This window comes from Diadema antillarum, unplaced genomic scaffold (assembly GCF_040938485.1).
Source record: "Diadema antillarum isolate AM-2024a unplaced genomic scaffold, OU_Dant_1.0 seq00001375_RagTag, whole genome shotgun sequence".
Classification (NCBI taxonomy): Eukaryota; Metazoa; Echinodermata; class Echinoidea; order Diadematoida; family Diadematidae; genus Diadema; species Diadema antillarum.
This window is the reverse complement of record NW_027272135.1, coordinates 148,282-162,471: the sequence shown is the minus strand read 5'-3', so window position 1 is coordinate 162,471 and position 14,190 is coordinate 148,282. Positions and strand designations below refer to the sequence as shown.

General features: G+C 40.0%; 1 protein-coding gene across 2 annotated transcripts in view; it reads right to left on the bottom strand.

The window, feature by feature from the left end:
- The window catches only part of LOC139708814 (rho guanine nucleotide exchange factor 7-like), a 93,351-nt gene that overhangs the window by 18,181 nt on the left and 60,980 nt on the right, over nucleotides 1–14,190 (bottom strand). The window contains exons 7-14 of one of the 2 annotated variants that reach the window (XM_071620767.1): nucleotides 12,364–12,486; nucleotides 11,443–11,581; nucleotides 10,623–10,682; nucleotides 7,945–8,025; nucleotides 5,886–6,035; nucleotides 5,276–5,518; nucleotides 3,324–3,558; nucleotides 2,457–2,597 (exon numbers count right to left, since the gene is read on the bottom strand). In XM_071620767.1, coding sequence (XP_071476868.1) covers nucleotides 2,457–2,597; nucleotides 3,324–3,558; nucleotides 5,276–5,518; nucleotides 5,886–6,035; nucleotides 7,945–8,025; nucleotides 10,623–10,682; nucleotides 11,443–11,581; nucleotides 12,364–12,486 — 1,172 coding nt within the window. The remainder of the gene's footprint in view (nucleotides 1–2,456; nucleotides 2,598–3,323; nucleotides 3,559–5,275; nucleotides 5,519–5,885; nucleotides 6,036–7,944; nucleotides 8,026–10,622; nucleotides 10,683–11,442; nucleotides 11,582–12,363; nucleotides 12,487–14,190) is intronic. The other variant, XM_071620768.1, reaches the window with a different exon arrangement.

Genomic DNA, 14,190 nt, shown 5'->3' with positions numbered 1-14,190 from the left:
TTAATCATGTGATTATTGTTCCCGGCAGCAAGAAAGGACGCAAAAATATGACCACAGATTTGACCACCTCGAGGTATTCAACGTTATATTGAGCAGGTCTCTCTCTCTCTCTTAAAAAAAAAAAAAGGCAAAAAAAATCCCTCTCACCAGAAATTTTGAACATCATCACACAGCGACAGGTTCAATATACAGGCTGATATGTTTGGGATATTAGTAAAGCACACTGACGGCGTTAGTAGATAGGATTCTATATTTGAGCTGTGAAATATTAAGGTTTAGAGGGTGAAGAGGGATTCTCCAGACTAGGATATGTTTTGGTCATCAGGATTATTTATGCTTGGTAAGAATTTAGGAACTCATTGTGAACACAATCTGTCTAGTTTTGTTACTGCTGCTCATCAGTTTACATGAGTTCAATAAAAAAATTAACAAATAAACAATTGAAAGAAAATAATTTTGAGTTGTTACTAGCACTTAGCGATTTATCTACCTCAGCATATCACAAGTGATATCATAACCTAAGCCCTGAAAAAAAGAATTTTGGTGCATTTGTAGGTTGTCATATTTGATGCTATGTGGATGTGAAAAGGCAATGACTCATTCGCAACAATTAGCTCCTCATACTTCTTCATGGTAGCCCTAGTATACATTTAAACAATTTCAGAGGGAAAAATGTTTAATATGTAAAATTGCTTACTAGGACAATTTGTGCTTTATTTCTGTGGTAGCATATTAACTCAAACCGATGACTGACTGGTGGTAAGGATCAAGAGAACAAAAAAATGAGACAGCCCATCTTATCTGCTCTTTTCCACAGAGTAACAAAATTCTTACTGCTACCGACATAACTAATCCCAACTCCATTCCTTGGAAATTCTTCATTTTCAATCCACAAGTAATATGTAGTTTACCAAGAGGCAAACATGATGAGGCACTTCATTTCACTCCCTCATTTTCCTTACAACAGCACAAAAATATATCTCCAGTCAAAGTAAGTGCAGAAGTTGTGATACATTTGATCGCTGTCACGGACAAACAAACTTTGCCGATGATCGCTATACACTGAACTGTGTCGCTCCAGTAATTAACCAAGAAGACCATCCCTAGAATTTTCTACTGTGGCTGCCTGATAACAGTCTTGTCTTGACAGTGATATTGCCTTTTTTTATCACAATACCAAGACAGGCTCTAACAATTGTACCTACATGTTATCTCCTCTATGCCTGGGCATGATAAGAATGAATTCCTTACTGCTAGGTTGGGCAAGCCTTCGGCAAACCATGGGCAACTTTGGGGTTGTTTCTCCTATCCTTTGTGCAAAAAGAAATTTGGCATATGATTTGAGCGCAGTAAAAAAAAAAATGTCTCAATTTGCGGCACTTGGGATTTCACAATGGCATTAGGGTGTCTTTTTTTTTCCCCTTGACAGTGAAGAGGAAGAGGACCAAACTTTAAAACACGAGACTTTAAAACCCACTCTGAAACTGATTCTTGAATACTTGTTTACATGTATTCACATCGCTGGCAGCTGCATTCTAAACCTCAGCATGCCCACAAAAAAATAGAGGGGGGGGGGGGGTGGATGACAAAAATGATAAAACAAATAAACCAATGAAAGATGGCCTCTTGTTGTTTCACTTTCTATATAAAAAAAATGTAAACACCATTAGTTTTGAGTAAATACAAAAAAAAAAAAAAAAATGATGTATGATCTGGAAATCCATCCCACACCAATTTCCTACAATATTGTTCTCTTATTCAAAGCAAATGAAACTATTTCTTTCTTTTTTTAACTAAGGACTGTAAGCTTACATCCCAGCCGTTTTCTGTTCAAAATACGAAACACTTTCTCTCCATTTTATTTTTCTTTTCAAAAATTTTCACAGGTATATTTAAGCATACATCCACACCATGTTCTGTTCAAAATAAATGATACCCTTTTCTTTCCATTTGTTTGTTTTTGTTTTTGTTTTTGTTTTTTTTTTTTTAAGCAGGCATGTATGTAAATGAGATCCCACTTTGCAAGCAGCCTGAAGGCCCGTTTACACAGAGCACGGTAACGGCAACGGTCTGGTTTTTTGCTTTGGTGCACCTAAAAGAACCATGTCTGGTTCTGTTACAATATCACTTCCCTGCTAATAATTTTGTTACAAAATTAATCTTCAACTGGTGATTTTGTTGCTCTTGATTCTGACGTAAGAATAACATTTTGGGTGATTTTGTACCAAATTACTGATTTTTTTATTTTTTTTAAACAGAACCAGACATGATTCCTTTCGGCGCACCAAAGCAAAAAACTGGACCGTTGCCGTTAACCTGCTCGGTGTAAATGGGCCTTTAGACTTGCACATCCAGCTTGTTTTCCGGTTGCATCACCACGGATGGAACACCCTGAGTCGAAGTATTGTAGGAGGGGGGCTTGGGATGGGGATGGGCGAGAGATGAGAGACACCTACCGGAATTGGACGCGTTTCGGGTACCGGCGCTGGTGCAGTAGGCTTCGATGACCTTCAGTATCCGGTTGTCCTCTTCAAGTACTTGGCTGTCCAGCTTCTGGATGATGGCCGAGTCGACGCCTTTGTCATTCTTACTCTTGTCTGTTCATCCACAACGATGCACATAACATCGAGGGGGGAGGGGGGGAAGGGGGAGGGGAAAGGAGGAGAAGTAAGGAGGAGAAGGAGGGAATGAAAAGGAATATGGAAAATGTTATTCATTATTGGGGTAAGTATTGCCTGGGATTTTTTGGGGGCTGGTGGAACAAACAAAAAAAATTGATGATTTTCAAAAATACTGTTAACCCAGTCTTGTATATCGCCATTGCCAGATCTGGCAGATTTTCCTCTTGATATCCTGATCTAATTTGCCTTTAATATCAATACCATTGAGGGCAGAATTTCAGAAAAGATGCATGCAATCAAAGACAGAGCGAGAACAGAAATTGCATTTCTTTTGGATCATATGAAAGCAGCTTTTAACATCTGATTCATGCAAGAACAAACTAACGAACAGATTGATATAACTGTCTTTGTTACCAGATTGTACATCAAGTCACTGGTACTTTCAAATAGTGGTTCTGAGGTTAGCTTGTTTGTCTTCATTGAGTATCAATATTTACAGACCTGTCCGATGAAAATACGCTGGACATCATATAACTATCTTTTCTCCATCATGAGAATTGCCTCTTGGTCAAATAAATGAATGCCAGAAGGACAAATACACTTTTACAAAGACTCCTCTACTTGAGAAGTCTACAAGTGAATAATATGTGGTGTGGAAGTAGATGCCTTGTCCTGACACAAATACCTATAGGTGGGACTGACCTTTCTTCTTGCTCGTTTGCAGCATGCGTCGCTTGCCCTTGGGACTCTTGCCGCTCCCCTCCTTGCGCGCCCAGATGGTCACGGGGTTGACGGGCGGGGCCGGCCGGAGGCAGGTGATGACGTTGCCGTGTCGCATCACCATGGGAACGGGCGAGCTGAGGTCCCGCGCCCCTTGCAGGATGGGACTACTACTGGTGATGTGGTTAGTGTCTGGTTGGGCTGCCTTGCCCGTTGCCTGGTTACGAAGGGGCAGATGGGAGCAAGGTGAGAAAGGAATTGCAGTTTTTAAAAAAAAGGAAAAATCATATGAGATAAATACCTTTAAATGAATAAAAGAGGTATCCTCACATTAAATATTTTGCTCTGACATGTTTAATCTTATCGACACACTATAACTGAAAGTAAGGCTGCATAATTGTAGTTTCTTCATTTCCTTATTTGTATATCCCTTGAAGCTGGTCAATGAGAAAATGTTATAACAAACATTCGAAACTGAAAGTTTCAAACTGACAAAAGATAGTCATGCTCATATTTCTCAATTAATGGGTGCTCATCAAGGCCAAGAAAGAATAGAAATATGAAAGTACATCAGGATTAATCAATAAATTCATTATGAAGGCAAAATGAGAGATGCTCAACGTACACCACACTTTGGTTCAAACACTCTGTACATAGTGCATGTCTGCCTTAGAGAGATGAAGAGACCGGGGTGGGGTTAAGAAATTTGGTGCCGGGCACCTGCAAGCAGTTTTCTGACTTTAAGAATGAGGGGTAAAGAGTTCTGGAGTTAGGGTGTTGCACGTGCAAAAGTTGGAATACAGTTCTAACATCATTTTATCTCCTTTCTTTATAATTTTTTTTTTTTTTTTTTTCTGGGGTGTCTCTCTGCAGACTAGGGCGGCTTGTCACGAACATTCCCCCCTTTTCCTGTTTGGCATTACATTGTGTGACTCACAGCAAAGCTGGGAGTACGTGACCTGATATTGAATCTTTCAAAAAAAAAAAGGAAAAAGACTCAAGAAATCGGCAGCAGGTTGAGTAGAGAGGACGTGCATGGATTGACTTGTGGATTGACTTTTTGGAGTGTGGTGTCATCTTTGGACCGTTTGTAAGACTGCGTTTTGGATGGCTTGTCATTAACTTTGGTCAATTTGCATAGAGAGTGGATCAACAGGAGGCATGACCTGGACTTCCTCCTAGCTTCCCTATACAAAGGCAGATGATACAATGCAGAGAAAATGTATGTAGGCAGATAGATAGATAGATAGATAGATAAATAGATGAATAAATAGACAGACAGATAGATAGATACATGTAGATAGAAAGAAAAGCTCTAATGATTCACACAAAATCTAGGAGGTCAAAATAATAAATAAATAAAATGAAAGAGAAGCAATTTGGGAGATATTTAGGCGTTGCATATATAGATAATAACATTCCCCACATCAGGGAGGTCCTTATATTCCATTTTAAGGACACAAAGAAATAGATGATTATTCAGAAGCCTACTGAAGGATCGGGCAGATTTGGCAGCTCCAAGACAGATTGATAAATGGATGAATGGATGGAGAAATGGAAAGATGGATGGATGAATAAATGGACTAACAAACAGAAAGACACTTGCATGAACGCTGAAGAGGAAAAGATTGGAAAATATGTCTATGCCACAACTCCTTAGTCTGAAAGTTAAGCAGTAATGTGCGTAGACAGAGAAAATGGCTGGATGACGAACAGCAATATAACACTATACAGAACAGAAGTCAAGTTTTCCAGGGATTGACATGAAGTCTCGTCTTTTGTATCCTCTTGTATTTGTCTTTGTTTTATTTCACTACCTGATTTTCACCTCACTATAACAACGGACCTCTGGCCAAACACAAACATATAATTTAATGCATTTGAAGACATACATTGTAATACACCAAGTGTGTGTCATGGTAACAAATCCTCACCTGCGGAGCTGGGATGGGCGGTGGGGAGGAGCACTGGGCCGGGGATGGGATGGGCGTCGGCATCTTCTGGGCCGCCCGTGAGGGCGCCATCTCGATGGCGTCAAAGAGCTGCTCCCTGTCCTTCACCGACTGACAGAGGACCTTCGTCTTCTCCAAGCCAGGGGCGCTGACCTCAAATGCTCCCTGCTCCTTCTCCGTATCTGGCAACCGGCTCAGTTTCACGGATGTGACAGGATGCTTTCCCTAGAGAGAGCGAGCAACAGAGAGAGAGAGAGTGAAAGGTTTTAATCAATCAAAGACAGTATATGCCATATATTTGCGAATTAAAAAAGAAAAACTGTATCCTTTGCATCAAAAGGCAATGATGACTTGAAGGAAGAAAAGAGTTGCAGTTACTATATTATTGACAAAAAACATGATTTTTATAATAACCTTGTGTGCAAAAAAAGAGAGAGAGATGTGAGGTGATGAAAAAAGTTGCTTCTTCTAACAAATATGTGCGGTTGCTACAAACATCACTCTTCACTGAAAACATATGAAACATTAAAATTCGATAACTTTCTTCTTGGTCCAACTTTTGATGAAACTTCTACCAGCCTAGACATCTTACCAGGAAGATGAAGCCGTTCATCCCTGATGTGGGTGAGAGGATGACCAGGTATTGGTGGAAGACGAGGAAGAAGCGCTCACTCTTGGTCCCCTCCACCATCACCGTGCCCTGAACCATCTCGTGAACCTCCCCCAGTACTTGAATCTCCTGCTGGTAAAATAAGGACACTTATATGAACATCTCTATCTATCTATCTATCTATACAGTATGTCCCAAAAACAATTACAATCAGATTTTTGCATTGATAACACCCCATATGATCAATTTTTTAAAATGCTACTTCAGGGTCTTAAAATATAACATTTTAGCTCTATTTTGCAGAAAACCCAATTCGATTTGGTTAAGCGGTCACAGAGAAATGTGGATTGTTGTAAAGCATGTCATGAGGCTGATTCTTCCAAGTTTAGCACTTTGATGATCTTGTGTGTGAACAATAGACAGAACTTGGAGGGAAGAGATTCCCGACATCCTCTACAAAATTCTGTATTTCTCTTTGACAGCTCAAGCAAATCGAATGGGGTTTTCTGTAAGATGTGGGCAAGGAGTTATAGTTTCATACCCTGAATTTGAATTTAGATTGATGCAATATTTTTAAAGATATCATTGCAGAGGGCCCTGTTGTAATTCTTTTTTTGTAGCAGGAGTAGGCTCAAGATCATGGCAAAAATGCACAACATGCAAGAGCAGGGTTGGATCCGTCGTTGTACATGTAAGCATCTTTTTTTTTTTTTTTTAAGTCTTCAATTGTGATGATCCCAACTATGAGTGTTATGGCTTAAAATATTACACTGTATCACACCCATTTTTCAAGCATGAAGCCCAGTCTGAAATGAACTTGGTATCATGATGTACATGAGATTCATGACTACCCTCTCATGAAATGTTTTTCTTTTCTTGAATACCCTTGTCAACTTGACTTGACATGACTTTGTTTTTATTATATGTTTTTGAATATATTCTTTGATTATAACATTCCCCTACCCACTTCTATTGACCCTTTTTAGGGGGAGAAGGTGGTTGCGATACACTCTTATGATTTTTCAGATGATCAACTGCAACGATTTAACATGATAACGAAAACCAAATGGATGGTACGGGCCATCAAATTGTTGTTCTCGTATCAGGGACTTTAATGAAAATACTACTCGTAACTACTGTGTGGCAGAAGAAACTGTTTACTCAGCAAAATAAGTTTGGTAATCCCCAGAAAATATTGTGATAAATGGCAGGAGAATTTTTAAAAAGTTGTTGTGCCCCTGGAGGTATTTTTAAAAATCAATTTTAACAATGTTGCTCAACTCAGTGAGCAAAGTTCTTTGTCATTTAATATTGAGCCAAGGCAAAGATGTGAGTAAATTCTTTGCATATATGAACACAAAGTTTGAAATTCCTCTCAACATGTGAACATTTAAAATCAATGTAAACATGTTGCGTTGTCACTACATTATGGTATCAAGCATACGTAAACAATACAGCTAAGATACTGACAAGTTTTTGGCTTATAAGTGTGTTCAAAGCTCAAGAGGAAGCACTGATATGATATATATCAGGGGTATGTGTGAAAAACAAACTTCACAGATTGTAGGAGCTTCCTAGTGAAGCCTCATTGCTCCAGAAGACCAAGCCTTAGCCTGTTACCTGCAGAAGCCTGTCAAATCTTCTGCAAACTATATGGCGACTTGAAGAATCTTGCAAGGAGGGGGTTAAACATCAATCCTGGGGGAAGAGACTTTGTCAACAACCTGTTTTTTTAAATGTCAAAGGATTTTCTACCCCAAAGAATCTTGTTCAAGTTCAGCTGTCAGACTCTCTCTCCTCCTCTCTTCTTTCTTTCTCGTTCTCTTTTTTGACAGTCCTGCATCTTGTTTCCTCACAAACGAGAATGTCACCGCGGAGAAGGATTGTTGACTACGTGGCATCACGGTTCTTTGTCTACATCTCATCCATTGTCTTTGTCGCTCTCGGGGGAGAAGAGGGAGGAGGAGGAGGAGGAGGAGGATGGTGGGGGGGGGGGGGGGGGGAAGGACAAACTGATTGAGGAGCCTTGAGTCATGCTTACCTCGCCTTCCCAGCCCTGGATCGGTCCCGTCATGATGTCTAGCTCAATCTCCTTCCTCTTTCTCATCATTTGGCAATGTGTCTGCAGGAGAGGGGAAAGGAGTGAGGGAGATACAGTGAGAATAAAGTGACAAATAATCATATATTGTGTGTGTTGGCTCAGTGAGTAGAGCGGCTGCCCTCACAATCGGGAGGTCATGGGTTCAAACCCCGGCAGCGTCATACCAAAAGACGTTAAAAGATGGGAATTGCTGCTACCTTGTTTGCCGTTCAACAGTTGAAAAGGTTAGAGCAACGTCGATCTGGCGCTGCTCAGTGGCTGCCGGGCCCACGATTAATTGGGCAAAATGAATTTCCAGTCTTGGACAATGAAATTTGGAGTTTATATCCAAACAATTATTATTAATATTATTATCATATAAATATATAATGTATAATGTATAATATAAAATTATATGGAATATAGAATATATTATATATTTTTTTTCAACTCTTACACTTTTCCGAAAAGGAGGAACCGTGAGAGGAATAATGATGTCAAAGCTATGCACCGATTTCTCCTTCCTTTCTCATATCTCACAATATATATTATGCATTACAGAGACAGCAAGAGAGAAAAAGGGAGGAGGGGAAAGAAAGGAAGGAGAGAAAGACAGACAGACAGACAGACAGACAGACAGACAAACAGACAAACAGACAAACAGACAGACAAACAGAAAGACAGACAGACAGACAGACAGACAGACAGAGAGCTGAGAAACAATAAAAAGGTGTGGAGAAAAAAGAAATTTCATCACGAAACAAATCTCAATGTTTGGTAAAATACAATGACAGATAATTAGACATGGGCACATCTTTGCACAAATTGGTCAAAAGGGGCCTATATGAATCAACAAATATATTCATATATAAATGCAAATTCACAACCATATACACATTAGAAGCAAAGATAAAAGGGATGAAGAAAAAAAGATGCAAGGAATAAAGAAAAAGAAAAAGATGGAAAAGAGACAAGAAGATGATAGTTTAAAATAAGAGTACGGTGGTTTGATAAAAGGGACTAACAAAAAAACTGAAAGAAATGAAGAACACAGGAGGTGGAGAAGAAGATGATATTTTAAAATGATGGTATGGGGCGAAAAATATATGGGGGGGGGAAAGAAAAGGCAAATTGAGATAGGAAATAGAGAAGAACATGAAAAATGCAGATAAAAGACAGAAAAGAGAATGAGAGGAAGGTCAGACAAATATTGATGACAGGAAGCGGAGAGACAGGATAGAACTGAATGCCAGATGCCATCATGCAACCGCACAAGTGCACGGCCAACGGCGCTTGCCAAGTCTGTATTCTCAGAAATACAGGGAAGGTAGAACAGTCTGCTCAATGTCACGTGATAACCAGACAGAATGCAAAAACAATATATGAACGTTCACGCCCTTTCTGCATCGCCATATCCTACAGCTGCATAAAATATTGCACCCAATATTTCAAATGTGCTTTCGTATCTATGCACGACTTTCTTTCTTCCTCCTGAAATCATGTCATGTCCTTCTAGCATTTCTTCTTCTCTATCTCTGTTTTTGAATTGGTGACATGAAGTACCAATTGACCGTGATCAATTAGCCCATTGTAATCTGAGTCAACATCATTCCTAGCAGCGGAGTGCAGAACTATCAAATATGAAGGAGATAAAATACCATCTTATGAAACCACATAAATTACACCGGATCACCAAGAGTGAATTATATACGCCACAAACACAGTTTGGTGACCTCCCCAGCTGATATATAGCCAGCTACGAGTTCCAAATTATATAAAATGAAATAAAAGAAAAACCACACACACACATGAAAAAAATGATGAAGAATTTATACAGAAACTGAAGGTGATCCCAGATTTCACATCGATCACCTAGGAAGACCGAAAAATGTAGATTATGTAACACAGACAAAGACAAAACCAAAACAAAGTAAACAAAAGGTTAGAAAAATAGTTGGGACAAGGGAACAAACAATGGAATATGGAATAAGGCATACGGTGTGTGGACCAGTACCGTATGTAAAGAGAGTCTGGCCAACTCAGTTTTCAGCTTATGCGTTTTGAAGCCTGTGATTGGTCAAAACTCGTACTGTGATCTTTGTGGAGCCATGTTGTTACTAAACTGCGCTCACATGCAGTGCCCATTCACTTAACTACCCTTTATTTTGTTTGCTTACATTATGATGTCTGAGTGTAAATGCTAACCCTCTAATGGGTAATACCTTGAGCAACAACATGGTGTCAAATTTAGCAGTTGTAAAGACTCTCTATAGATACAGCACTGGTGTGGACAAGAAAACATGCTTTAACATTTATACACACAAACATGACTGCATACGTACATTGCACATATTAACAGACGTATGTGCATAGTCTGTGCACACATACACAAATAAGAACACACATACTGATATACATGCATACACGCACACACACATTCATCCTTACGATCATGCACAAATACATAAATGTGAACATACATACTGACGTACATGCATATAACACAAGTACACACACACACACACACACACACACACACACACACACACACACACACACACACACACACAAATTTATACTTATGTTCATGAACACATACAAGGAAAATGCACGCACATAGCATTCTGTGCAGCACTTACAGCAATTTCTTTGTAGACGGAGATGGCCGTTGACATGTCAATCTTGTCCGGATGGCCGGCCTGAAACCAGAGAAAAAAAAAAGACAGAAACATACTAAAGAGTAAGATGAAGACAGAGAGGGAGAGCGGTATGCTGGAAACGCCATATATTACGTGAGTTGAATTTTTGCGAATCAAACTTTTTAAAACAATTTTGAAAGTGGTTAAATTCACGATCGTAAGGTACAGTAATGAACATAGAAATATATGCATGCACTTTGCATTCATGTCCGGATCAGACTTTATATTTTTTTGCATTGTTTAAATCTGGGAATAGCACGCGACTCGCGGAATTTGCGAAAATAAAAACCTCACCTCGCAACGTATACAGTACGTGCACTTTTGCAACACTTAATCTGCCCACTTGAGGCAGTAGCATATAGGTGCATTCACAATGACTGTGAAATACCCTGATATTTTGCGGAGTATTTCGTAATGACGCAAATACACAACGAAATACATCCTGAAATACTGTGGCATTTAGGATGGTAATACAAACTTTGCACGAAATAGGCATGCGATATTTGAGTGTAAATCATGTCACGAAATACCATCGATCATAAAGGTGTATATTTCACGACCTGACACACTCTGTGTCGTTTCTTGTTGGAGATATGAAAGAACCTACCGCTGCATCTATTCGAGGGGGATTTCCCAAATGAGAACAGTGCCAATAATATACTGCAGTATTAAATACCAATACAATTCTCTCTTCTTTTTTTTTTTTTTTTTGGGGGGGGGGGGGGCCTTAAAGGGAGGGCAACCCAACATCCTGGCTTACCGGTAGATGCCTTTCCAGCTCCTTAAGGACTGCTGTGTACTTTTCCAGCTTGCGGAAGGGGCTGCTGAGACCCGTGGTAAGGAACATGATGCCCGGCGTGGGGGCACCTTTGCCCTCCATGTACCTGCTCAGCTCATCACTGTAAGGAGGATGGATCGAAGAACAAGGGGTTAGGGTGGGGGGTGGTAGAGTGACAAAATAAAGCACAGGTGCAAAGCACTGATGCTAGCTCTACTACAATTACTCTACATGAATTAATCATCTTGGGACCACCATTTTAAAGTGTCACTGCTTTTGTATACCATAATCTCATTGCGACCGGGTTTAAGCACTGCCACAATCCAATCACTTGTTTCTGAAATGGATTTTTATGCGCAAATGTGCATATAAAAGTTAGCTTAACTCCTCATCAGTGTATAAACATATCTGTTGCTGCCTAAAATGCAATGTACATATCCAGTACCAGCAGCACATTCACAAAACTTTCTACCTTTTTCCATCTGAAAAAAGTGATGTTTATCATCTGTAACTATCACTTGATAGATTGCTAGAGATATATAGACAAATGGTTACAGATATATTTCCTACTGGAATAAGGATATGATCACAAAATAAACAAGCAATTTATCAAGTGCAGAATGAAAGGCTGAAAAATCGAAACTACTGTGGTTTTTAATCACAAATTAGTATTTAGCATATTGCCATTAATGGATCTATTAATTGTTTGTTTTTGTTTTTTTTTTGAGAGGGGGGGGGGGGGGGTGGGGCTATCATTAGCTTAAAACTTATTGCAAAGAACATTCAATGTGGAGAAACCGTCTGTGTAGTGGTCACTTTAGTTGGTCAACTCGAGAGGTCATTACAGACCCGACAGGCTTGGACTATGAACAGAATGAAAACTATTATTTTGGGCAGCCCTACCTGTGTTCTGTTAATACTGCCACGGCTTTCGGATGGTTGGCACAGTACGTGGAGTAGAGCGACCGATACTGAGTTGAGACTTTCATGAAGCACGACCCTATCCGTCTGTGCTTCCCTTCCAATCTGTGGGGGACAAAGCAGAACAGAAATCAAAGCGATGGAACACCAGAGCCCTTTTAATTCATAAAAGATTTTAACATACATGTAGTTGAGTCTTGCAATAATAGTAACTTCCCATAGCAGCAGCCAATCAGGAAGCTGGATTCTTGTCGTTACCATGACATTTGCCATGACTCTTTATGAAACAGGGCCCAGGTATCCAGGCATAAGGTGAACAGCCACGCTCCACAGACGAATTGAATGCAACATCAGGGCCCTGTTTCACTATTTGATGGAACACCAGAGCCCTAATTCATAAATGATTTTAGGAGAAAAACTTATCTGTTCCTTTCATACTGAGGACTGTAATTGCTGTATGTCATTAATATTGGATCAATATTGTATTTTTAATTGGTATATGTTGTATTCTTTATTTGGTATATATTTGTTTTTGTTTACCATTTTCTTATTTGTTGAAATGTTTGAATATGTATATATGCATGTAAATATATGATATCTTTTCATTTTTGAAGCGCCATGAGCACTGAAAAGTGGACCTGTGCGCTATACAAGTAGCCACTATTATTATTATCATTATTATTATTCAAACATGGGACATATATCAAGCCATACAGTGAACCGGGACACATTCAGATCAGACCTAGATGGGAAGGATACATACAATGTATACATTCGAGATGTAGTCTAGAATATGGCAAGGTGGGCACAAGATATTGTTCCCAAATGTCCTGGTGAAGCAGTTCCAACCTTCTGAGGACTGATTGATCCAAAGAGTGTCCATAAGATCAGTTCCAATTGAACTAAAACTGATTGATTTTAGAGCTTTAATAGTGAAACAGGCTCCTGATATCAAAATACCCTGCCGTATCACGGGTACAAAGCAAGAAGTAAAATGCTTGGTTTCATATTTGTACATGTGCACCAGTTGGTGACTTTAGTAATGATGTGCCTTACAGTCATCTAAGCAGCTCCTGAAAGCAACACACAGGCCTTTCTCGAGGGGGAAAAATGGGAGAAACTGTCAGTGAGCTGAAACTCAGCTTAATGCTCTGTATGCCAACATGACATCTTCTTCGGCAACCCAGTAGACGTCAGAATATACCTTGTACCAACAGCAAACACCTCATCGTATCTTTACCTCTGCCTGAAACTTGCAACAGCCCGCTTTTTGGAACGCGACAGTGAGCGCAGCATGATCAGATATTCACAGCAAAGCACTAGTAGGTCCAAGCAAAAAGTCTGAGTTCACTCAAATGCTGCTCCGTTAATCACAAGAATAAAATGCCACAACTCTTTATCGCTGTCAAAAGACGATTCCTCCAAACGCTTCCACTGCAACGGCTCTACAAGAACCACGAGACAAGCTGCTCGCCGATGCAAACCCACAAATATTTCGCAACTAAACGCGAGCTAAACGAGTGAGGTGGCTCCCAAAATCCTTCCCATGCACGCATCGGAACATCCACGAGGCCGATCCGGGATTCCGAGCTCGCGAAAATCTCCCAGCGCAAAAAAGCATCCCTTCCTTGCGGTGGTTCTCCTCATTCTGCCGCTGCCCCGCGGAGAACTCGAGGGACCTCGGACTGGCGCAGAGCTGAGCTCTGAACACGAACAGCACATAGAGGACTAGGCCAAACATAGCTGACATCCAGAAGAAGATCAAAACTTTAAAAATCCCTCATCAGAGTGAGGACAAATTATCCGTCG